Genomic DNA, 26,783 nt, shown 5'->3' on the forward strand with positions numbered 1-26,783 from the left:
TAAATGCTGAATAAAGGAAAGTAACGTTGGAATTGCTTGTCATTCCTCAATACCTTTTTTTTTTTTTTTTTTTTTAATGCATTCATTTATATGAGACTATTTCGTTTTGCACATGGTAGGGGATATCTCACCCGCGAAACAGTTTGTCCGTTTTTTTAAAAAAATAAATAAATAAAAGAAAGAACAATAAAACGAAGCAAAATAAATCAAAAAAAAAAAAAAAAAAAATAAAAAAGATAAAGTATAACAAAATAAACTTTGTTTATGCGTGTGTAATTAACAAAATTGCTCATATGAAATAATAATTTAACATTGCTCCGTATGATTGATGTTTCTTGTGGTGCTTCTTTTTTTTTTTTTTTTTTTCAACAACTGAGATATTTTTTGTATTCAAGTAGTACATAATAAAAGAAAAAGCACTTCGATTAGATTCAAAATGTATGCACCATTATTTTAAAAGCCGATTAAAAGGGATCAACAACAAATAGGTCTCTCCATTTCGATTTTACCCAAACACATGCTGTATTTTTTTCAAGATAATACGGGAAAAAATGACAAATTCGTGGCTTGTATGATAACTATAACTATGTACATATACGTAGGGACGGACAAACGCACACAAGTTTGAATTTGTCAAGTTTTAATACTCCACAAATTATGCAATTTCGAAGTAAGGCGTCGCTGCTGCTTATCAGCAAAAATTTTATACATATAGATGCATACATACATATATATGTGGACTTTTGAGAATGTAAAAAAAAAAAAAAAAAAAAAAAAAAAAGACCGTACGAAAAAGCAAATTTTCTACAAAAAGCTTCTTAACATGTTTTCCTTTGGAAGAGACAAAACTGGAGCTCTCCAATTTTACAATTCATCATTGTTGTGTTCATTTGGGTTGACATTTGAAGTTTCTCCCTTGTCAGGAGGAGTTGGACCAGCCAATTCGTCCTTGCTTTCAGGTCTGCTTTTATTTGATGACCAGCTGCTCTTCTTTTCACTACTTCTTTTTTGAGTCCTTATTTGTTCTAAGAATTCATCATAGTCATAATAATCTTCATTAAATTCGTCCACCTCATCCGATTCATCCGATTCGTCCACCTCATCCGATTCGTCCACCTCATCCGCTTCATCCGCTTCATCCACTTCATCCGCTTCATCCACTTCATCCACTTCATCCGTTTCATCTCTCTGTTTTCCTTCCAACGAGGGTGGTGAATCTACCTCCCTCCTCTGAACGTAATTATTTGTATACATTTTTTTTCTTTTTTTCCTCCCCCTTGTATTGGTGTTAGCCCCCGATTTTTGAAAATATACCCTTTCTTGTACTTCCTTCATAAAGAATTTGTTCAAATTGAATATACGCTTGTATTTTGTACTTGATTGGATCTTATCATACATCTTATTAATAACTTTGAATAAATCTTTTAGTAATTTATTGGTATCGTTTTTGTCTAATTTGGTAAGGTAAAAGTAATAGTGAAACACATGGTCGGTAAAATTTTTATGATTTCTGTCTAAGTAGTCTATATAGGAATCTCTACTTGTCGTAGTTGCTTCTTTATTGTAGTTTACTAAATGATGAAAAAACAATTTCTTTGTTTCTTCAGGTGTGTTTTCTTTATTTAATTTGTTAAAACTTATTGGCACGAGTGTATTTAAATATATTTTATTATATTCATGGGGGCTATTTTGAAAAAATCCTTCAAAATTTATTGGCAATATATTTAAATTTTTCATCCATTCACCTAAAATTATATCATCTGCATATGAACTATTCAAAGGACAAGTGCAATTATTACAAGAGTAAATTCTTTTTACCGCTTCATCGTTCATTAATATTCCTGCACCTCCTGTTAAGTAATCATAATGAAATTTGCCTTCATCCGCGGATGAGAAATAATTATAACGATTACCCAGATAAATAGGAGTAACATCATATGCACTGTTGGATGTTACCCCTGTGTTTGCTCCACTACCTTTTTTGCAATATATCGGAATATAATCATACTTTTTCAACAGCATAATGGTCTCTAAATAATTTCGTTTTATATAATTATACAAACGCAATGATTTATTGTTCGGAAAATTTTGAAGAAAAGAAGCTTCACTGTCTTTTAAAAACTCAAAGCTTTTCACATACTTGTCATACATGTACTTCCTCGAATGAATACATCCATTTAATGTTAAGTTAATTACATCAACTAAATTTTTTGTATTTACAAATGTATCATCATCAGCAATAAAAAAAAATCTTTTTCTCGAATTTTTATCAATATACTCTTCATAAAAATAATAAATCATATGCTTTAACTTTTCACATAATCCATCTTTTGTAGTAATTTCTTTGTTGTAATATAATAATGTATCATATGTAGAACTCTCTTTATCTGACATGTATATTACATCTATATGAACATCCTCTGAGTCAAATGCACTTTTTAAATATTCCATATTAAGTACATGTGTTCCTGCTTTTTCTTCTTTTAATTTACTGTCATATTTAAAATTCTGGAAAATCTTTTTGGTATTTTCTTTATTATCATATGTATTTTTTATATGTGGTATTCTATCGTTTTCTATATTTATACTTGTTTTAACCCCTATTAATAAATTTTGATAACTTAAATTATTTTCATTTTCATCTAATAACTTATCATATTTGTTATTTATTCTGTTTAGCTTCATTTTGTACTCATCCAACGACTTGAACTCTATTCCTTCTGTTTCAACCATATACTGTTTCAACTTCAAATCGTTTTCGATACTCATCATGTGGAATTTATCGAAATCGACGAACGACTCCCTCTTTGATCTGATAGAGTAACTCACACAGGTAGACACGGGGTAAAACAGGTTGAAGTAGCCGAGCACCACGTCCACCGCGTCCTCGCATTGTTCATTGGAGGATTGTTCATTGGAGGATTGTTCGTTGGAGGATTGTTCGTTGGAGGATTGTTCATTGGAGGATTGTTCGTTGGAGGATTGTTCATTGGAGGATTGTTCATTGGAGGATTGTTCGTTGGAGGATTGTTCGTTGGAGGTCTGCTTATCATTGCTCCGTGTATCTTGGCTAAGCTTATCACCGCCTTGTTTCCCCCCCTGTATGGTCCAATTTGTGCCAGATACCTCTGCCTTGCTATCTTTAAACAAATGCAAAATTTGATCGCGTTTGTAAATTTCAAAATCGCTCATTTCGTTGTCCAGTAGGTGCACATTGCTCTCATCACTCAAGCAGCAATTGTCAAAGTGTGTTAACTGTACATTGAAATGTTCATCAACATATTTCGTTATTTCGAAAATAGGATCAGGGTGTATATTAGAAGAGAAATAATGTTCATCTTTCTCCTTCGACTTTTGAAAATGGTCATAAACATTTTTCAACAATACTAAATCTATTATGATGCCACTATTAAGAGAGGGGAAAAGAAAATCTTTATTTAAATGATTGTTGTGAAGTACAGACGGGTTTTTATCATTAAACCCATACCCGATAAGTAACCCCTTGTAAGTATCATTCTCAATGATATACTTATCACTACCATTATCATCGTTATTTAAAAAAAATTTCTTTTCTCTTTGGAGCATCTCTTCTATATTATTTAAATGATTATTTTTACCATTGCTGTTTTTACTTAATACATTATTCATTCTTTGCTTTTCTTCGACTTTTTCTTTCACTTGTCTGTTGTATTCTTCCAGTATCGCCTTAACATGTATGTTTCCCTTTTTGTAAATGGATTCATTGTATATGTACTTATCCAGCATTCGAAGGAACAACTCAAGGTTCTGTGGATGTATGCGGGAGTAAGCTGTCCCGATGTATATATACCGAATGGTCTTTCCTTTGTTTACACCGTTTGCTGCTCCATTTGCTGCTCCATTTGATGCTCCATTTGCTGCTCCATTTGCTGCTCCATTTGCTGCTCCGTTTGCTGCTTCATTTGCTGCTCCATTTGCTGCTCCATTTGCTGCTCCATTTGATGCTCCATTTGATGCTCCATTTGATGCTCCGTTTACATCTTTCCCTTTTATTTGCTCGTATGTATCAGCTAACAGGTGAAAGATACTAGTGTGCTTTAAATTTTGCAGGTTGAGAAGTTCCTCATCAAGAGTATACAAATTGGTGTCAAGCTCCAAATCGAATATTAGACTATGTAGTAAACGTTCACCGAAGGTTAGATGGACTATGGGTTCGTTTAATATTATAAACTTTGTTTTATTTCTTATATTTCTAAATAGTTTATCCTTAATGGTATTGCATTTTACATATGCCAAATATAAAGTACATATCAAACAAAAAAGTACTTTCGTTATTTTCATATTTTTTAAATGATAAATTTTCTCTTTAGGTACATATGCGTCACAGGCTTTTCCTGTTCTTGTACCCCTTTCGAAATGTATGTATTTGGAAGTAGTACTAGGAACATGCGCACCTTACTCATGTATGAATGGCCTATGTGCAAATGTACGCATATATACGTATATATGCATATATAAAAAATACTTGTAACAAGCTCAAGCACAAGTGTGTATTTAAAATGGGTTACTAATTACACAATTGATGAGAGTGTAAACGAATAAAAAAAAAAAAAAAAAAAAAAAAGGAAGGAGTAGAATTGTTTGAACTCATTATGTCAGAGTGTGAATGCCTGACTACAAATAGGAACACAATGAGAAGAAGCGGACCAGGAAAAAAAGCTTTATCTGTTAATACATGTATGCGCTTATGCGGATATTCGCTTATGCGTGTGGAGAAGTGCTATTCTGGAAATCTAATTTTATGAAACCATTTTTTGACAAGCAAACAGTGCAAAGCAGTAAAGTTAAACTCTGAAAAGGCTAAACCAAATTTATTCCATAAGCCCAAAAAAAAAAAAAAAAAAAAAGTAAACTTTTAGAACTCGAACAATTTGAATTAAAACCTCAAAGTGGCTACCCCCACTTTATTTTATCGTTAATAAAAAAAAAAAAAAATTGAAAAGAAATGGGCCAAATGAACATACGCGGTGAAGAGGCAAGATTTAAATTAAAAGATTTTATTCTCAAAATGGAAAAAAAAATACATGCACACAATTTAATTGTTATTCCTATTTTAATTGCTAAGAAAAAGAAAAAAAATGTGCCTTTGTCGGATGAAGCGAAAGAGGACACTGAAGGTCTACTTACACAACAATAAATGGATGGGCGTAAATAAATGTGTGTAAATGGATAAACATAAATGGATGGGCGTATATGGCTTAACGTAATACATTACTATTCCTCTGAGCAAGTAATATATATTCAAAAAGTGAATGCACGAGGCGTACTTACACGTTTAAGGAGATTGCTAGCATTTTTGCGCATACATTTACATATAATGCTCATATATATATACTTATAATGCGCATATATATATACTTATAATGCGCATATATATATACTTATAATGTGCATATATATATACTTATAATGCGCATATATATATACTTATAATGTGCATATATATATACTTATAATGTGCATATATACATATGATTGTATGATCCATATGTAATGTCTGCTCTCTTCCCGAATCAATGAGTTTCCTACTTTTTACCTTATCGCTTTGAAGCATTTTAAAAGAGTAGTGCATAATAAAAGGGGAACACAAAAAATATGAATTGAAAAATGTTCTAGTCTAGCATATAAATATAATATAAACATGTTGATTCTTTACACAGTTCATTTTTTTTTTAAGAATATTTATATATATGTACCTTTATAAATTTTCATTAGATACGACATTTTACCATCAAGTGGTAAATCGCGCTAAAAAGAAATGAATAAATGTAACGCATAAACGAAAATGTACCATTAATACTGTGGGTTTTACGTTAAAAGTTTTTGTCAGGTGAAAAGCAAAGAGATCTACATTTCTGTTTTGTTTTGATTTATCATATTTTTACGTACGTGTTTACGCAGCTGTAAACGATTTTTTGTGTTGTTCATTATACTTTGCACTTTTTACTTTACTCATTATATTTTGTATTTTTTTTTTTTTTTTCTAGCTCTTTTTTCAAGTATAACCCATTCCATATAATGTATATAAGAGACGCATGAAAAAAAAAAAAAAAAAAAAAAAGAATAAAAATCATTTGAGAACATTTAAAATGTACACATTTTCAGCCCCTCCAGCTACTGTCAACAGGTTGTACCTTAGGTAGTTAAGATCATTCACTATTCCCTTTTTTCGACCTACAAAATAAAAAAGAAAAATGTGTGCACGTGATAGTAAAGCGAAGAGTACAGGTGCAAATAGAATAAATATTATGCAGAAGTGTATATGTGTATGTTCGTGTAAAGATATATATGCACGTATGCAAATATGTACATATATATATGTTTATATGCATAGATATGCAAGCACATGCATAGAGCAGTACCTTTCATCGCTTGGATAGGTTTATAATTTCTGGCCGCCTCTGCATAGTACAATGTGTTATTTGCAAGGACGCCTCTCTTATCACATGAGTATGTATTAATTATTTTGCTTCCCTCCGTGCTTGTGTTATTATCAATTAGATGCTCCAACTTGTTAAGTTTCTGTACAATTTTATTTGATGTATTAATGTTAAATGATTTTAAAAGATCAAGAAATGTAAGTAACTTTAATATTACAAGGCCTTCTATTTTATTTTTGCTTTTAATGAATTTATGTAAACAATGAAAGAAAAAGTAATTATCACGATAAAACATTTCGACGTTTAAGTTTTGAACAAATAGTGGAAGGGTTTTTAACACTTTAATATTCTCTTGCAAAAAGTTCTTATTCATATCACTCATAGTTTGGGCATTTGTACTAAGTACATCCTTCTTCACCTTCAGCTTCATGTGTGTCTCTTCTGTTGGTATATATATAAATTTCCTCTTAATCTGATGCTGTTCATTTTGTAGATTTTCCCCATTTTGGTAGTTCATTTCACTTTTTCTCTCATTTGTATCTTTTCGCTCCCCCTTATCATTACAATTGTTCATAGCATAGTCAGACGGGAATATTATATTTAACAAGTTTTCATTAATATGTTTACACTCTTTCTCTAAATCAAGATAAGAGTCATTGTTATCATATCTTTCTTTTAATTTTTTGAAATATTTATCGCACTTATTTTCATGTTTTTCCATGAAATGTGTATTTCTAATGCACGCAACTAAATCGATATAGCACACATTATCATCATCCATCTCAGTGTTTACAATTCGATTATATTTTTTAGTTAAATATTCTTGCAGAGAGTACAAATTCATTTTGTGAATGTTATCTTTTAAGGTCAACCAGAAGTCTTTTGATCTAATCAAATCGTTTACACTGTCGTAATTGTCTATAATTTGAATTACATTCTGCAAAAAGGGGGTCTTTTCCTTCTTAGAACTACTACTGTTAGCTTTACCGCTCCTACTACTACTCCTGCTGTTGCTGCTACAGCTGCTTCCATTTCTATTTTCATTCTCATTACCATTTCTGTCATTACTGTAGCTACCTCTTGCACATTTATCCATCCCCTGGTTCTTACCAGGAATAGGTGTATCATCATTTCTTGTAGGGATCGGTTCGACGTCTGGGAGCACTATTACGACTACATTTTGCCCCACAAAGAACCCCTTCTTGTTAAGCTCCCAAGCGCCTTTGTCCTCTGAGTACGTGAGGTATTTGCTTCCATCTACTATAACTAAATTTCTTCCAAGGTTCTGTTTATCCCTTTGTACATAGTTTTTATAAATACCGTTCGAAAAACTAACATCGGTACTGTTATTACAGTTATGTAGCAGTTTTTGTTGTTGTTGTTGTTGTTGTTGCTGTTGTTGTTGTTGTTGCTGCTGTTGGAAATGACTATTATTACAGTCGATAAAATTCATAATTTTATCCAAATACTTTCTACTGTTTTCATTTTTTATTAACATGTCATACTGATATATAAGGACTGTACAGGCATGTAAGCACGTGAGCTCATCCATATCGTTGTAGCTGTTTAAAGTGTAAATATATTTATCTTTATAAGTTTTTTTTAAAATTTTGTTCTTGTTTTTAAAACTTAAGGGCATGGTATTTATACATACCGGTTTAACTAGCTGTAAATTAATTACATTGTTAAAAAATAAAAATATACTTGTCAAGGGTATTGTAATTTTTCTTATATCACAATTATTAAAATTTCTCTCTTCTAAATTTAAATAATCTAACAGGGCTAAAAAATGAAGAATGAAAGAGCTATGGGAAACCAACACGATGTTGTAAACTTTTTTTTGCTTGTTTTCTTTTTCATTCTTTATCATTTCATGTTTGCTTCTTTTATCGCTGCATACATCTACCTCTCTATCGTTGTTCTTTTTACTTGAATCATTTTCGACGTTTATGTTCAGCTCCTTTTTGTGTTCATCTGAATCGGTGCGAGGTAGATCATGTTCCTTTACCGATGCCCCTTCTGCAGTTACTTGCCCGTTCCGTTGGATACCCTCTTTATTCTGGGGGTCGATCGTACTTCCACCACCATTGCCGCTAACACGGCTAACATGACTAACGGCACTCCCACTGCGTCCCTCTTTGGTGCTAAGTTTTGATTGCATGCCCCTTTCGATAGACGCAAAATAGTTCAGAGACAAGGCATGAGCAAGCTTCAGAAACTGTAAACAACGACAGAATATTTGATCAGAGGATTCTCTAAATTTATCTGCCCCGATAATATCATTTTCTCCAAAGCAAACTAATTCATAGTCGTCAAAATTTTTATCACAAAACTTTTTTATTTCTGATGTTTTTGATCTCTCATCACTGTAATAATTTCCTGCCATTTCACGTACTGATTCATATATAATAATATTTTTTTTAAAATTAAAAAAATATTTCATCGTTTCTAAACATCTTTTAAGAGGTGAAGATATAATAACAAAATTATTATTTTTTTCAAAAATTCCTTTTTTATTATCTTTCTGATTATAAGATTTATTCCCACTATTATTTCTTTTCGTGGAATTATTATATAACTTAATAACATCTTGATATAATTTATTATTCTTGTCACTTCTTAACTCTTCACACATTTTTATTCCTTCCTCACTACATTTACAATCTAAAAATTTAGAATTCTTATAAATTATATCCCTAGACATATTTCCATTCTCTATAACTTCTCTATTATGTAAAGCTTCCATATGTCTAACTATATAAATTTTTATGACATAATTTTTTTTAAGTATTCCTTGTATGTACTTTCTATTTTTTTTTAAATAATGAGATGTTTTATAATATATATCATTAATTAAATTATTGCTGTAATGCGCTTTTTGTTTTTTTTGTTTCTTTTTATCATCCCCTTTGTTGTGGTCTGTACTAGCTATATATTCATAGCTGACCTTGTTAGCCTTTTCAGCACCATTATTGTTACTACCACCTCCCATACTGTTACTATTATTGTTATTGTTACTATGACTGTAATTTCCGTAATTGTAACTACTGTAATTACCGTAATTGTACCTACCGTAATTGTAATTTCCGTAATTGTAATTTCCATAATTTCCATAATTATTACTAATGCTACCCACCCCTTTTCCGTTCGAATAATCAACATAAGAATTGCTATAATAGTTCGGCTTTGCATATTTTTCAATGTTGTAATTTTCCTTGGTGTAATAATTGTATTCTCCGTAATCACCGTACGAAGTACTACTAAATTTTTTCCTGTTAAACTTGTAGTTCTTATCTCTTCCTTTTTCTGCTCTTCCTTTTTCTTCTCCTCCTTTTTCTGCTCTTCCTTTTTCTTCTCCTCCTTTTTCTGCTCTTCCTTTTTCTTCTCCTCCTTTTTCTGCTCTTCCTTTTTCTTCTCCTCCTTTTTCTTCTCCTCCTTTTTCTGCTCCTTCTTGCACTTCTTCATTCCCAGCATACTTTTTTTCACTCGAACCGTTTACATAAATCCCATTTTTGACTGTACCTCTGTCATAATTATTGTACTGATAATTCTTGTCTTTGTTAATATTATTATTTATCTTTTTTTTTTTTAATGCGAGTGCGTTCACATTAGAACTGTAAGGATGATTTCTCTCGTACGAACAGTTTCCCTTCATTTTTTCCTGTTCATCTTTTTGAAAATAAAAGTTCGTCCAGATACTTATATATAAATACGACTAAATGTGTTCGCAACAAGCTCGTATGTAACCGCTACACGTTGCAATGTAATTGGCAATAACGTCTTATAAATTTATTATAAAACTTCAGTACAATCCCTTTTTTAAATTTCATTAGCTTTATTTATTTATTTATTTATTTTATTTATTTTTTTTTTTTTGCTACATATATTTAATCGTTATTTATTCTTTTACTGTTGCTGCTTGTTCCTACATTAAATTAATTCTATATAAATTATATCAAGGTGAAAAAAAAAAATGGCATAAATGAAAAAAAAAAAAAAAAAAAAAAAAAAGGTAGAGAGAAGAATAATTTTTATCAAAAAAAAAAAAAAAAAAAAAAGAAAAACTATGAAGAATATAAAATTAGCAAAAATAATTTGTCCTATTACATGAGCAAAAAAAAAATTCATTAAATGTTTCTTTACGCGTTACATATGTATATATGCCCATATATGTACTATAGGTACGTGTATATATATATATATGCCCATATGCACGTTTGTACATATTTGTATAGTCTGCTAAGCGCTCTATACATAAAATATAAATATGACACCACAAGGAAGTACATGTAAAATAAGCGCACAAAAAAAATTACTTGGTATAAAAAAAAAAAAATAAATAAAATAATTTTGATGACGTTTTTCCTTATCTACATAAGTATATTCAAGCGTTGATTAATACGTGCACATACATATGTTACACTGAACTGCTGGAAAGATTAGCTTTCAAAAATTTTATCAAAATGATTTATATTATATTAGGAAGGATATATATACATATATGAATATGTAAGTTTAAGGAGTTATTCTGTGCTCAGCCGTATAGGCGGTACACATTACTTTACCGTATAAAAAAGGAGTACATTGGAAATGCCTACATAAAAGTAATGTACATACATACATAAATATGCAAATGCACGCATATATATATATATATATATATATTTGTATATATGTGTGTATACTGTAGGTATAAAAATAAACTCGGCAAAAGTATAATAAATGATAAAATAATTTATTGCAAATTTTGAGAAAAGAACACTATACGTGATTGTCAAAAATAAAAAATAAATTCCCGATTGTAAGCTTCAAAGATAAAAAAAAAAAAAAAAAAAAATCAAAAAGGGAAAATGTGTGTATCAAAAAAAAAAAAAAAAAAATGAATTTAAAATTACATTTTCATAAAATTGAACACTACTTATTAAAATGTGACAAATGAAAAAAAAAAAAGTTACTAATACTTGTACATGTATCTACATATACTTATGTTCAATAACAAAATTAGTATATGTTATATTTTGAAAGGAACCCTTTTTCCTTTTTTTTTCAAACGATCATTTTGTTCTACTATTCCATATATAATTCACGTATATATTTATATTATCATGCTATTTTATGAATATCTACAATTTTTCTATATTTTTACATGTGCCTACATTTCTGAGTTTTTTCTAATACCCTTATACATATACATAACATATACATATATACACATATATATATATATATATATATATATGATACCCTAGATAAAAAAAAATTTTGCTGTAAACATTCAAGTAAAATTTCTTTTTTTTTAGAAAGATATAAAAAATATTGCACGTACATAAGGTGATGGCATTTACTAATGGAACTCGAAAAAAATAGGATAGTTAAAAGCACAACAACAAAAAAAAAATATATATATAGATATATATACATATATGGTATAAATGTGTGTAAACACAAATTTACGTGTGCGGTAAAAATTCAGTTTATATATTTTCCTTATTTATTTTAATTTTCTACATTTCAAAATTTCAAGAATGTGTTATTACTCTGTCCATGAAAAAAAAAAAAAAAAGGTAAAACGAAAAAAGGAAAAAAGGAAACAATACATGATTCAAAATACAGAAACATAAAAAAAAACAGAAACAATGTTGAGTTTACTTTGTTGGTAAAACAGTGTCATGTGTCTATCACTTATATGCAGTAAAACGTTTAGTATCATTTTTTTTACTTTTTTTCTTAAGTATACCTTTTAAAAAGCTTTAAAATAAATATTAAAAAGGTAAGCAAATATATAATTATATGAATGAATATATGAAATAATATATGAATGAATATAAGAAGGAATGAATGAATGAATGAATGAATAAATAAATAAATACAATTCACATTCCCTGCCGGACAAAGAAAAAGAGCATAAAAAAACGAAATTTGTTATTATTATCAAAATTGCGGTAAAAAATGATTACGCATTTTAGTTCGCTCTCTATGTTCTTCATAAATATATTATGTGAGCCATAGAATTAAAAAAAATAAATATATGAGACTATGTAGTGTTCCCACCTGTTTAGTATTACATTAAAATAACTAACACAGGAATTCTACAAAACTAACATTATATAAGTCCAAGTTTTTCTATTTTTGAAATTGTGCGAGAGTTTAATAGGTTTTCCTTTAAATTTATATTTACATTTGTAGCTATTTTTTTTTTTTTTTTTACCATTTCACCTGCACTGGTCATAATATTTTACCAATATTTGACACATCACGTTTTTTTATTTTTTGTTTCCTCTTTTTTAATAATCCTCATTTTTTCCAAGTTTATTATCATACTTATATATCCTAACATTGGAATTTCTTTTTTCTTTCCTTCCACACTAACTCCTGTAATAATGTCTTACTTGCACATCCTTTTGTACGTTTCTTTTATATACATTTTTATTCATTACACATAATGACTGTTAAAAATTTTTATTTAAGATAAATATTCCTATTATTTTTTTTTTGGCGCATTATTATTGTATTGTTCTAGCTTAATCAGTGGGGAATTTTGTTTTTGATTCGTTTCTTTTTTTATTATATTATCATTCTTGTACTTCAAAGGGGCCGGTGAAGAGTTGTTGTTCTTTTGTTTGAGTAAACATGAAACATTCTTACTAATATTTTTATGACTGTTACTTTTTCCTATTATTTTTAAAACTTTGTCATTTGCTTTGTGGCACGGAACATCTTCCTTGTTATTGATACTGTTAGCACTGCTATTGTTATCGATACTGTTAGCACTGCTATTGTTATTGATACTGTTAGCACTACTTTTGTTATTCATACTATTAGCACTGCTTCTGTTGTTATTATTTGTGAACAACAGATTTCTTCTCTCTTTAACCTCTTTCCTGTTTTGATAAGCACCCTGTGGTACATGGTCATTGCAACACGTTATAACATTAAAACGAGAAAAGCAGTTGTCCAAAAAATAAGTTTTTATAAACTGATCTTCATATATTTCAACCTGCATATGATATCCTTCTAGGTAAGCACAAAGTGGATGAAAATATTTACTACATTTCCTGCAATCGCTACAGCTACTACAATTACTTCTATTACTACAATTACTTCTATTACTGCAATTACTTCTATTACTGCAATTACAGCTGTTACAACATTTATTACAGTTGTTTCCTTTTTTACCGCACAATTTATTCAAGTGATTATTTGTATCGTCCATTCCTTCATCGTTTTTTTTATTATGACCACAATTTATTACGGCACCTCTTTTATTACATATGCAACAAACATTTTCAAAAAATTTCAAATTATTAATATCCCAGTTGTTCAAATTGTAAATATTTAAACAAAACACTTTAGATGTAAAAAACAAAACACAAAAAATATGAATTAAATATTTGGACGTTGTCTTTTTTAAAGCTCCTCCATCCCTTTTACATATATAGCAATAATTTTCAAAATTTCTGTTACTTGCATCAGGTGAATTATTGTCCGTGTTTCCGTCCCACGCGCTGCTGCAACTCATATCAAAATTGTTTCCATTACTACTACTACTTCCATTACCACTTCTATTACCACTTCCATTACCACTTCCATTACCACTTCCTTTACCATTACTGCTACTATTACTTTGCTTTTTTTTTTTTTTTATGTGCATATTGCTCCTGGTAATATCCTCACTCTGGTGTCGTTTCTTAACATGCTTGCTGAATACACATTTTTGACATAAAAAATCATCACTCCTTCCCTTAGGATAAATACCATAACAATATTTATGAATATATATTGCGCATCCTACGCATTTGTACAGAATATTTATATTGCTCTCTTCAGTATTGAAACACACGCTACATATAAAATTATTCGTTTTTTCTTTGTCATCATTTTTATTATTCTTTCCGTTATGGGTTTGTCCAGGATGTAATTCCTTACTCACACTTGGAATACTATCTTTCGCAGTTACAGTAGTAGTTACAGTCTCAGCAACACCATTATATTTGCATTTTTTATTGGTATCATATTCTTTCTTCATCTTTTTATTATTAGTCAAGTTATTTACAACATCATTCTCTGCTTTATTGTCCTTTGCACTTATCCCTCTGTCTTTTTTATTACACGTTTGAATCAACTGAATTTTGGCATCATTACTTCCTGTGGTGTCCTTTACATCATTATGTTGTCCTGAACTTTCTGGACTAATTTTTTTTTCATTTTTTTTTTTATCTTTTTTCTCGTCCTTTTTTTCATCTTTTTCTTCATCTTTTTTCTCGTCCTTTTTTTCATCTTTTTCTTCATCTTTTTTTTCGTTCTTTTTTTTGTCATTTTCTTCATCTTTTTTTTCTTCAATATTTTGACTGTTTGTACCATTATTCCGGTTTAGAAAAAATGCCTCTTCCTTTAAAAAACTCTCTTTTAAATTATAAATCAAATTTGTCCAATTGTTCACACACAAGTATTTATAAAAAACAAAATTTATGTACATCGGCATGTCCGATAAATTGTATGAATAGTTTTCTTCAATTATTCGGCTTACTAAATGTAATTTCTTTTTTACTATTTCTTCATTCAGGTTATTGTACAACCTGTGCATTTTTTCGTAATTATTATCAATGACTGCTTTGAAAATTTCGCCATTCATTTGGTCATTATTATGAACATGGTCAGAATAAGCGCCGTGAATCGGATATGTGACATGTACCGGATGGACCGAATGGACAGGGTGAGTGGGCGATTTTCTCTTACCCTCTTTGGCTAAATTTCTCTTCAGATTACTGGAAGAATTGCTGCTGCTGTTGCTGTTCTTGGCGAATTTAAATATTTCTTTGCCGTTTCCCCCTCTAGCATTAAGATACCCCTGAGTATTGCTACGTGTTTTACTACCGTCATATGTATTATTGCTTAAGCAGCTTTTACTGTCATTCGTGCCGCTAGTACTAGCATTGATGATGTTACTAGTACACTTCTTATCATAGTTGTTATTTTTTTTCTTAAAAATATTTGTAGTTTCAATGTGTTCATAACGATTTAACAAAAAAGGAGTTTCCAATTTTTTATACTCCAAGTTATCCGTTTCTGCGTTTAATGAATGAACACCTATCTTGCTTGGATTTTCACTTATACTACTAAAACATCTAGATCTGCTGTTCATGTCAATATTAATTCCTTCATTCTTCACACCCCTTCTACTATTACTGCTGTTCCAGTTGGTTTCATTTATATTAATTTTTGTTTCTACTTCTTCAACATTTCGCTTATTCGATTTTTTCAAAAAATTATTTTTGTTAATGTTAAAAGATAAAATATGGTACATATCTAAAAAATTGTATTCCTTATCTAAGCAATTGGTGTAGGCACTTAAATTTTTATAATAGAACTCCATTTGCTTTTTTCTCACAACAAAATTTCTATAATTGGTCATAATGGTTTGGTCATACAATAATTCATTTATGAGTTTCTTTGTATCCTCTTTGTTGCTTATGTTTTGTATCTCGTTATTTCTACCATCAATGTTGACGTTACTGCTAGTATCATTCTTATTGTCAAGCAAAAATAGCTTATATATGTCATACGCACTGAAGGAACGAATGGACGACACACAGTTTTCACTTAAAACATTGCTATACTTTAACCCCGTTTTGCCATTCACACTAAAGCTGTTGTATTTCCGAACCACGTCGTTAACGTTATCTCTAAGGATATTGTCACTAACGATACCATTATTGATACTATTAATACTATTGCCACCACTGCAACTACTTCCATTATTATTACTGCCTCCCCTTCCACCCAAATACTCCTTTATAATGCAATCGATAAGACTTTCCTCGTTGTTGTCAACACTGCTGTACCCGTTGGTATCACCTCCAGCTACATAACTACTGTTTGCAGTTTTATTTATCTTATTTAAATAGGCACACTCCTTATTTGTAATAGTTTCTTCTGTGTTATTTTTATTTCCATTTTTACTTTTACTCCTCCTTTCTCTTTCTCTTTTTCGATCTCTTTTATCTTTTCTATCCTTCCTTTTTGATATATGATGTCTGTTCATAATTTTTTTTTTCAAACCTAAACTTATATATTTTTTGCATTCATTTATTTTATCTAATGGTACACAATTACCCATTTCTGCACCATAATAAATGGGAGTTATTTTCCCATCAGTGATACAAGCAGTTGTACCGTTTATACTGCATATCTCATTATTTACAGGAAGCTTTATTTGTTTATTCTTCAAATAAACATTATTCTTGTCTTCTATTAAGTTGTTGTAAAGGATAGTATCATTTGTTAGCGTACCTCGAAAATACATCATATTATTAGTGCATTGGGCTGTGTACATTTTACTTATAATTTCCTTTAATTTGTGTGCATGTGTTTTGAAATAATTTTTCAGCTTAACCTTGTTCTCGTTATTATTACTCCTTTTAATACTACTTCGTTGAGTATCTACCACGTGTTTTGAGTCTTCTCCATATGTCATGTTCCCCCAATATTTTGTATCCTCCTCATCTGCCACTTCCGCCATATCGTACATCTTGTTACACGTGTCGAATATTTTTACTCCCTCTTTTGAAAAAAAGAATTTATGTCTTTTTATAAATAGATAATCATAATACGTCAACTCGATAATGTTAGCTAATTTTAGGCAAGTATTTTTTTCTATATTAAAAATTTCAAAATTGTTCAGTATATTTTCTAGTATATTTTTATTTAACACCATTTCACTGAGCTTGCGTAGGTTTAAGTCATCTGAATACCTACTACTACTACTACTGATGTTATTACTACTTGCCAAACTGTTGACGATACTATTACCGATACTATTGCTAATACTACTACTATTATTATTGTAATAGTGACTGATACTTCTATTATTTGTGTTTGCGTAGCTGGACTTGCTTCTCGTATTGTTCACTCTACTACTAGGTGTTATGTTATTAGTGCCTCTACTACACATACTTCTAATGCCACTACACTTGATAATCCATTTCAATATATCGTATGCTGCTTCCTTTGAGTTCCTCTTATGAAGTTTCTCATACAAATCTTTAAAAAAAGAGTCTATGTTATTTGAATTTTTTTTCTTCTTTCTTGTTGACTTACTTTTAGAATATGTCTTTCTACTGTTATATATATACGATTCGTATATCAACAGATAAATATTATTCCCGTTATCAAATAGACAAAAGATTATATTGAAACTTTTGTTAACATACGGGTTTATCTCTCTTCTTGATTCTTCAATCTTTACATTTTTACTCTTATCATGCGCATGTTTGTTTTTTTCCTCTGCGTTGATGGGGAGGACCTCAAACGCACGGTTATCACTTCCAATTATATTCCTACATCCATTTTCAGTTCCCTTGGTCTTTCTTCTTTTACCTAGACCAAATGGACCATCACAAAACTTCTGAGACTCCGAATTTGCAAAAGCAACTGTGGGAGTAGTGACAATCCTTCCAAAGTTATCATCCACTGCATCCTTTGTAGTATCCTTTTTTTTACTTTTCATTTGATCAAAACTTTCCACAGTACTGACACTACAGCTCACATTAGTTGCTATATCAGACTCAGCTTCCATCATCAATTTGTTTTTTTTTTCTTTTCCTTTTACTACGCAATACTCGACATAGACTGTGTCCATTTTGTCGTTCGATATATGAGAGCTGCTAGTAGTATTGTTATCATCTTTGCTCCTTTCATTTTCCTCCTTATTGTTTTCTCTATCCAGAAGAAAATCATTACCAATCAAACTTCGTTCGTTGTTATTGCTTTCCCTTTGATCAATATTACTCAAACTAGAGGCTATACTATTTATATTATTCTTTAACTCTTTTACGATCCTACTGTTTGCTTTCCTTTGGGAAGGTTCTTCCACTTCATTGCTGTAGTTAAGCTCACTGTCATTAGAAATGACAATAGCACAGGTATTAGTGTTAGCACTGGTATTAGCATTGGAATTGTCAATACAATTATCATTACCATTATCCTTCACACTCACGTTACATTGGTCATTTACACTTACATCTTTACCTTGGGTAACGATGTTTCTTGTTGCTGGTCTCCTTCCGCCCCTTAGAAACATGGCATGTGTAGAGTAGCTTCTTAACAACTCAACAAGTGACAAGATATTTCTCGAGTTATGAGAACATTCAACATATTGATAGAACAAATTTTTTATTTGAAAAATATATCTTAGATTTTTTACATCATTTACATACTTATTACCAAATAAAAGTAAAGGTAATCTATAGAATAGATAAGAATAATTGTTTATATCCACTTTTTTTTTTAAGTCTATATTACTACTAATACAGTTATTTTTATTGTTCTTTGCTACTTGCATATCCATATGTATATTATTATTATTATTAGTAGTAGTAGTACTTCTCAAAATATTTATTATATCCCCTACTTTCTTTTTCTTTTTTTTATTTTTTTTTATTTTTGTATTTTGAATTTTTAACTGTTTCTTAAAACGACCACTTACCTTCTGATAAATATTTACTCCACCCTGTTGCCTTAAAAAATATATACCTTCGCATACATTATTTTTTATGATTATACTTATTTCCACTCTTTCAATAACCTTATCGAAGAATCTGATGAATGAAAGCAAGTTCTTTTCATTCACTTCATCCCTCTGCATTGTAGTGATACCCTCATTGTCCATACCATTCCGACTATTCACACTGTCCGCATCGTCCACATCCTTCGCACCATATTTATCAAATTTACTATCATCATGACGCTTTTTTTTTACCTCATCCGTTTGCTCACATTCTTTTTTTTTTTCTTTTATATTACTTCCTACACATTCAAAAAATGCTTCTGCATTTTCCTCTCTCCCCTCTTTTACACCATTCATCGGCATATTAGCAGCGTTTAACAATGTTTTGTCATCATCACCATCATAATATCTTATTGAGCTGCTGCCATCATTTCCTTGCTCTTTTTTTAAATAAATATACGCGCTTTGGTCATTTTCCCTTGGGGAATCCCTCCAAGCAGTCACTGCTACCTTCGTCATTGCTTCTTTCGTCATTGCTTCTTTCGTCACTGCTTCTTTCGTCAACGCTTCTTTCGTCAATGCTTCTTTCGTCAACGCTTCTTTCGTCAATGCTTCTTTCGTCAATGCTTCTTTCGTCAATGCTTCTTTCGTCATTTCTTCTCTCACTTCGTGCGTTACTTCCTCCGTTACTTCCTCCGTTACTCCTTCCCCATTTTCTAAATGTTTACCTCTACTTAATACATTCCTTTGTTCCTCTGCTATGTTGGCTTCCACTTCATTCGATGTGCTCCCATAAAAGTTTTCCTTTCTATGTATATCCTTTTTCTTCTCCTCTTCACAATTATCTCTTCTAAAATTTTTTACCATGTTATGTTTTTGACCCTTCGAATGTTCAACGCTATCTTCTACCATTTTTTCTATTTCGATGATATTTCCTCTTTCATTAGTACACGTACCTGAGCTACCATTCAACTTTTTTTTTTTTTTTTTACTTTCGCACAAATTATTCGCGTCTTCACTGCCCCCTTCTGCATCTGTACTACGACTACTGCCGCTGCTATTGGCACTAACGCTAACGTTGACTCCATTACTTCCTGCACTTTCATTATCTAATCTATGCGTGTTCGTAATAATGTCAAGCTTACGCTTATTTAAATGAAAATTCTCTTTTTTTTCCTGAACACGGTCATCATTTTGAAAGGAAGAGGTTTGTCCTACCGTAATAAAATCAACTTTATTTTCCTCCTTCTTGACCTTTTTACAATCCACTGCCACTCCTTTGTTACTTTGACTGTTTATTTGATTGTCTTCTTGCTTCTTATCTGGACTGATTTCTTCATTCCTGTCTTGATCCCTTTCTTCCGTTTTTTCCTTTTCCCTTTGCTCCTGTTTATCCTTGAGATCTTCATGCTCGATATTCTTTTCTTCCCCCATTTCTTCCCCCATTTCTTCCCCCTTTTCCTCCTGCACATAGTCATATTTATTTGAGAAAAAAACAGAGCGTAGAAAGGAGTTGTAATAATGGTAGAAGATACTACTTAAGTTGTTGTTCTTCTTATCATTAAGTGAGTTCAATTTTAAGCTCAAAACAGTTGTTATATCCTTTCTATTATTATGCAAACTGCATAAAGCTAATTTGATACATTTCGCTTGAACAAAACCGCTATTTTTGCTTTCTACGTCTGTTGTAAATAATCCGAGAGTGGGAAAATTAATTTGTTTTTCTGCCGGTATTGTATCATCCTGGTAACGACTACTTCTGTATCTGTTAGTGCTATATTTTTTTCTCTTTCTGTTTCTTTTTCTCTCTTTATTTTTATTTGTTTCTCTACTAGTATGCAGAGTATTATTTGTATCGTTTTTCCTCAGATTCATTTGATCTATTTTATAATTTGAAAAAAGCTCTTCACATAATGAAGAATGAAGTCCTTGTGAATTGCTGCTACTTAAGGTTTGACTTATTTGACAACAAAATTTCGATGCTTGTGAGGAGAAACTCGCGGAAGACACAGATTTGTTATGATTAACATTAGCACTTGCCGAGGAGGATGCCGAAGTAGCATATTTGATGGAGTCCTGATAACTTGCTAAACAACAAGATGATAATGATGCGCGTGAATATGTTGAAGATACGCGCGAATGAGTGAACGATGGGCACGAGTGGGACGATGCCACTAGAGAATGAATAGATGGCGATACTTCCGATGAGCAAACGAAAGAAGAATATGATTCTGCAAGGAAGGATAGGAACATATCAGAGGGTTTATCATCAGTTACCAGTTCGGCAGAAAAACAATCCGTAGACATGGAGGAGTGTAGTATGGATGAGAGTGAAGAGAGACTATCGTCGTTTTCATCCCCTTCATTGGGTTTATTATGCTTACTGTTATAACTTAAGTTCAGGTATGGCATATTGGCTGGAAATACATTTTCTCTATTTGCAAATTTATTTCTATCACTACTGTTAATGTGTTTGTCACTACTGGTATCGTGTTTGTCACTACTGGTATCGTGTTTATCACTACTGCTGTCATTATTATTACCACTATTATTTCCATTTTTATTAGTATTATTCCCGCTAAAAGAAGCTGGGAGATTGCTTTTACCATTCCCATCAAGTTCATCCAATAAAATGGAGGAGTTATACACGACATTGTTCCAGCTTACTTCCTTCTGTTCAATACTTTTCTTATAATCATTTTCAAAATGAAGCGGCTTCATGTAATTTGTGATGTATATACAATTATTCCGTTTGGAAGTAAGGTTATTTTTGCCCTTCGTATAATGACTAGACGCACTGTGGTCCTCTATAAACTTATTTGTGTACTCTATATTGCTGCTATTTGTAAACACATTATTGCTAGTACTACTACTACTCCTGCAAGTAGTAGTATTCCTATTTTTTTCCTTTCCATTTTCTCTTCTTAAATGACTAATTTTATTGTATATTTTGTTTAAATTTATATACCCACCCCTATTTTTCTTCTCTTCAATTTCGCTTAGGTTTATATAACTTCTTTTTTTATTATTGTAATGATCATTCATTTTAAATGTAGTAGTAATACTATTACTATTGTAAGTGAGTAAATCTTTTTCCTCCCCTTTTTTAAAACGATTATTCATTTTTTCTAATGCATTCGTTTTGGATATACATTTTATTTTATTTAATTTTTCTTCACTTTTAAATATTCTCTTCTCAGAAATATTTTGTCCACTCTCCTGTTTGTTCTTTACTTCAGGGGTCAAGGTCATAACATTATGGTCCTTACCATGACTGCTTCTATTTGACGTTGGAAGCACATGCCATGCTCCTGTACTACCTTCTTCATTCCGCGCATTTCTACTGTTTACACTGCTCCCATCGTTTACACTGTTCCCATCGTTTACACTGTTCCCATCGTTTACACTGTTCCCATCGTTTACACTGTTCCCATCGTTTACACTGTTCCTATCGTTACTATCGACCATCCTCCTTCGCACATTTCGGGAGAATAGCTCACGGTTCTGCGTCCCTTCTTCGTCATGGTATTTGCGCTTATCCCAGTCTTTACCTCGTCCTAGACTCGTAGCCTTGGATTTCGAATAAATCCTATCGTTACCTATACCTCCTTTATTTGCACTACCAAGGACGCTACTCCCTCGTGTTCGCTTCTTTCTTCTCTGCTTATTCTTCATTACCCTGTCATACTTCGGAACAATATTTACGCATCTTTTTTTCTGTTCATATAGATTTGACTTCTTCATGATGCTTCGCAAGTGATGATATGTTTTCCTCTTTTGCCAATTTTTTAAAAATGCGTTAAAATAACAATATATGTGAAAATAAGTACAACATGATGGATACATACACTTGGTCTTTATTCCCGTGTGACTGTTACAGAATGAACATGCCTTTGTGTTATTATTTTGTATAGCTTCTATCATTTTTTCCTTTATCTGTTTTAATATATTTAAGTTTATAAAATCTCTTTTATAAATTAGTTGTTCAATTTCTTTAAAAAGAGCATTATACTCGTTATGTTTTATGCTACTAAAATGTGTATCATCATTCTCTTGGTCATTTATAATGCATGCAATATCGTTTGAAAAATAATTTTCTTCCTTGACGATTGTGCAGTTATTTGTGTCAATGCAGTACATGGAACTTAAGTCGTTGGATAATCTTAAGTGTTCTTCATCATCCATAAGAAGTTCTCTTAACCCATCTTTGTCCACATCATTGTTCATTTCATCGTCCGTTTCGTTGTTCACTTTAAAGTTTACTTCCTTGACCTCTTTTTTGTCAATTCTGATACGACTTCTCTCACTACTAACTCCACTACCGCTACCACTACTGATATCACTACCGCTACCACTACTGATATCACTACCGCTACCACTACTGATATCACTACCGCTACCACTACTGATATCACTACCGCTGCCACTACTGATATCACTGCTATTGCCACTACTATCACTACCACTGCTGCTACTATTACTGTTACCACTACCACTGCTACTAGTACCACTGCTGCTACTATTACTGCTACTACTATCACTGCTACTACTACTTACAATAGTGCTCCCGTAAAAACCCCTTGCAGAGTCTTTCCCCCGAACATTAATTATATCGTCTTGTGGGAAAAAATGATTTGTGCCTCCACTAGGTAAAATATTTTTTGGGTCGCATTTCTTACCATCAGTTATCATGTTACAACTAACGCTAGAATTACAAAAGTATGAAGCAGTATTATGATCATTACCACAGTCATTACAACCATTACAACCATTAAAACCACTACACCCATTACAACCATTACAACCATTACAACCATTACACCCATTACACCCATTACAACCACTACACCCATTACACCCATTACAACCATTACAACCACTACACCCATTACACCCATTACAACCATTACAACCACTACACCCATTACAATCATCATCCCCATTGTTGTTCTTGTAAAAATTGCTGCACGCGAGCTGCCTATGTGTGCTGCGGCAATTATAATAAAGCATATTTTTGCGTTGTATAAAATTGCAGTATATTAAATTACGAATCTGTTTAAGGGTTAAATTGTAATAATAGGGATTCATCAAAAAATTGAATGTGTGACTATGTAAAATTACATTATAATTATTTAAAAACTGATCCTTAATTTTTTTTATTATCATATCATTTACACTTCTGAGACTTGCATACAGATTTACAAAATAATCCTCATTATAATAATTAAAAAAAAAATATTCAAAATATACATGTAACAAACTATTATACTTGGTAATACTGTTATAGTATAAACAGCACAGATGATACCACAAATTGTCGTCTTTCTTTTTCATCAGTGCATTTTTACTTGATCCTTTACATATACTGCATTTAATATTTTCTTCATTATAAGCTTTTCGAAGTTTATTTATTTTATGCTGAATGATGTGCACATAACTAACTTTGTAATTGTTAGCTAGTGTTCTCATTACAATGCACTTCTTTATATTTCCAATGTTATCAACATGTAGGGCATTTTTTCTTTTCTTATTAGTAGCACTATTGTAAAGTATAGAGAACGAACACAAACTTCGGTTGTATGTACTGTCAGAATGGTAACCACTACTTCGATGAGTTTGATCACATGTAAATCTGCCATTAGCACACCCCTCTCGTTTGTTTCTACCAGCACATCCAGTTGCCCCTTCGGTTGACCTATGTCCATGCTTACTATTCACTGTTCCGTTCATTGTTCCTTTCTCTTTAGAACAAATGTATGCACTTAACTCTTGATCACTTACACATTTTACGTATTTCTTCTTTTCCAAGAGCTTAGTTGTTCGTTCCTTTCCCTTTTTTGTGTTATCATGAATATGCATTTGCTTTTTTTTTACAATTTCACTATCGGCAAGTGGGGAAAAATTATAAATGTTCTTATCATTTTCACGTGAACAGTTCAAATTCATGTATTTACTAAACGGAGGATCATAATAATTACGATCTTCTAAGCACATATCACATAAAAAATAATTTAAATTAAAAGAATTACAAAAAGGTTTGTAGCAATATATGTGAAAATACAAGGAACAACTTTTACACTTTTCTAGATATTCAGAATTATTATTATGAAAACAAATCGTACAAATTTTTCTTTTTTTATTTTTAAAAATTTTTTTTTCCATTTTTTTAAATTGACTATTAATAAAAAAATGTTGTCTCTTCTCACATTTTATTTTTTTATTGTATTCTTCTCTTAATTTTCTCCTTAACAACTTCTCTTCCTTGTCTTTTACTTCCCCTCCTTTGTTATCCTTATAAATTTTGCTTTCATAAAGAATATTATTGTTATTTGGACTGTTGGACAAATAATGACTGCTTCTTTTTTTTTTATTTAAAAATAGTAAGGAAAAAAATAGATCTGTATTTAGACCCACTGCATTGTTCATGTTCACATCTTTATTAAAGAATGAAGAAGGAGGATTACTCCTCCTTTTTTTATCTCCATTTGTGTGTTCATACAATTTTTCTCCTTCATTGTCAACAAGCTCATCTTTGCTGTAATATTTTAATATTTCTACATAGCTTTTATAGCATCCTTTGTTTTCCATATCTTCATTATTTTTGTTGTGTAGGTATAGCTTTTATAACAAAGGAGTGGTAATCAGAATAAGCAGTACTAACATCACTGTTAGTAATAAATAATACTATAGCAGAATAGTACGGAAAAAAAAAAGGAAACAAATTAAACAAAAGAACGTGGTAAAATTTATAGCTGGTGGAAATTTAAAATGGCTAGCTTTTTTTTTTTTTTTTTTTTTTTTTTTTTTTTTAATATTTAATATACTCTTAATTATAATCTTATATAAATTTATTTTTAATTATAATCTTATATAAATTTATTTTTAATTATAATCTTATATAAATTTATTCTTAGTTATATTTTAATTAATTTTTTTATTATTTCAAAATTTAATCTAGGTTTTTTTCTCTTTAATTTTTCTCAAAAATATCCTTTTTGCCGTTTTTCCACTTCTGTAGCCTCTCATGTACAATTCAGTTGAACTCCACCAAATCAGTGGGATTTCAAGCTGGGGTATGCCAAAATTGTTTACTTAATTCTTCCTCATATGTAAACATGCACGTATATAGATATACGCACAAGTATGTATAATATATATATATATATATATACATGTATAGATATATCACTAATTATACACTGAAATATACAAAATTATCAACGAACTATATTGCTGAAAAAAAAAAAAAAAAAAAAAAAAAAAAATGAAGTATGATACTACCTTCGACAACGAAGGGAAAGCATGTTAAAATTATTTTGTATAAACTCGTTACAAGCTACTGTACTACAATTTCTTTTTTTAAAAATATATTTTTTCTCTTTTTATGAGTTTCTTTTTTAAAAATGCTGTTTTTTCTTTTCCCTGTTTTCGCTAAAAAAAAAAGAAAAAAATTCGGAAAAAGGAAGTGAATAACGGTGAAGTTCAAAAATGAATGGGGATTAAACCGTTCTGTTATTTAATATACATTTATAATTAGGTATAGTATTATATATATATACGTATATATAGGCACTTACGGTATAAGCACGTATGTTTGTATATTTTTACGTACATGTATAATAAATGCATACACTTGCATATTTTTATAAATCTGTTAAAATATGAGCATGGGCTCAGAAAATTCGAAATTCGAAAAGAACGACTGGAGAAAAATATATTCCACGATGTATATGATGTATAACTAAGTATCTACGTTCATGTAATTTAAGCCTATAACATTATATATACATATATATATATATATATATATATATATAATAAAGTTATATACATGTAATTATACATAAGCGAACTTTTGT

General features: G+C 30.7%; 3 protein-coding genes across 3 annotated transcripts; all 3 read right to left on the reverse strand.

The window, feature by feature from the left end:
* Positions 1–864: 864 nt before the first annotated feature.
* PIESP1 (TVN-junction protein 1, putative) lies at positions 865–4,320 on the reverse strand (the record flags this gene model as incomplete). The annotated part of the gene is made up of 1 exon (XM_029004632.1): positions 865–4,320. One exon carries the CDS (start codon positions 4,318–4,320, stop codon positions 865–867), a length of 3,456 nt encoding a protein of 1,151 aa, XP_028861302.1.
* Positions 4,321–6,109: 1,789 nt separating this feature from the next.
* Positions 6,110–10,074, reverse strand: PmUG01_08045900 (phosphoglycerate mutase, putative; the record flags this gene model as incomplete). The annotated part of the gene is made up of 2 exons (XM_029004634.1): positions 6,110–6,213; positions 6,402–10,074. 2 exons carry the CDS (start codon positions 10,072–10,074, stop codon positions 6,110–6,112), a joined length of 3,777 nt encoding a protein of 1,258 aa, XP_028861303.1.
* A 2,826-nt stretch (positions 10,075–12,900) lies between these two features.
* On the reverse strand, positions 12,901–25,512 carry PmUG01_08046000 (phd finger protein, putative; the record flags this gene model as incomplete). Its single annotated transcript, XM_029004635.1, has 1 exon — positions 12,901–25,512. The coding sequence occupies one exon, from the start codon at positions 25,510–25,512 to the stop codon at positions 12,901–12,903; it is 12,612 nt and encodes a 4,203-aa protein (XP_028861304.1).
* Positions 25,513–26,783: the final 1,271 nt, after the last annotated feature.

The sequence above is a fragment of the Plasmodium malariae genome (genome assembly GCF_900090045.1).
Source record: "Plasmodium malariae genome assembly, chromosome: 8".
NCBI classification, from domain to species: domain Eukaryota; phylum Apicomplexa; class Aconoidasida; order Haemosporida; family Plasmodiidae; genus Plasmodium; species Plasmodium malariae.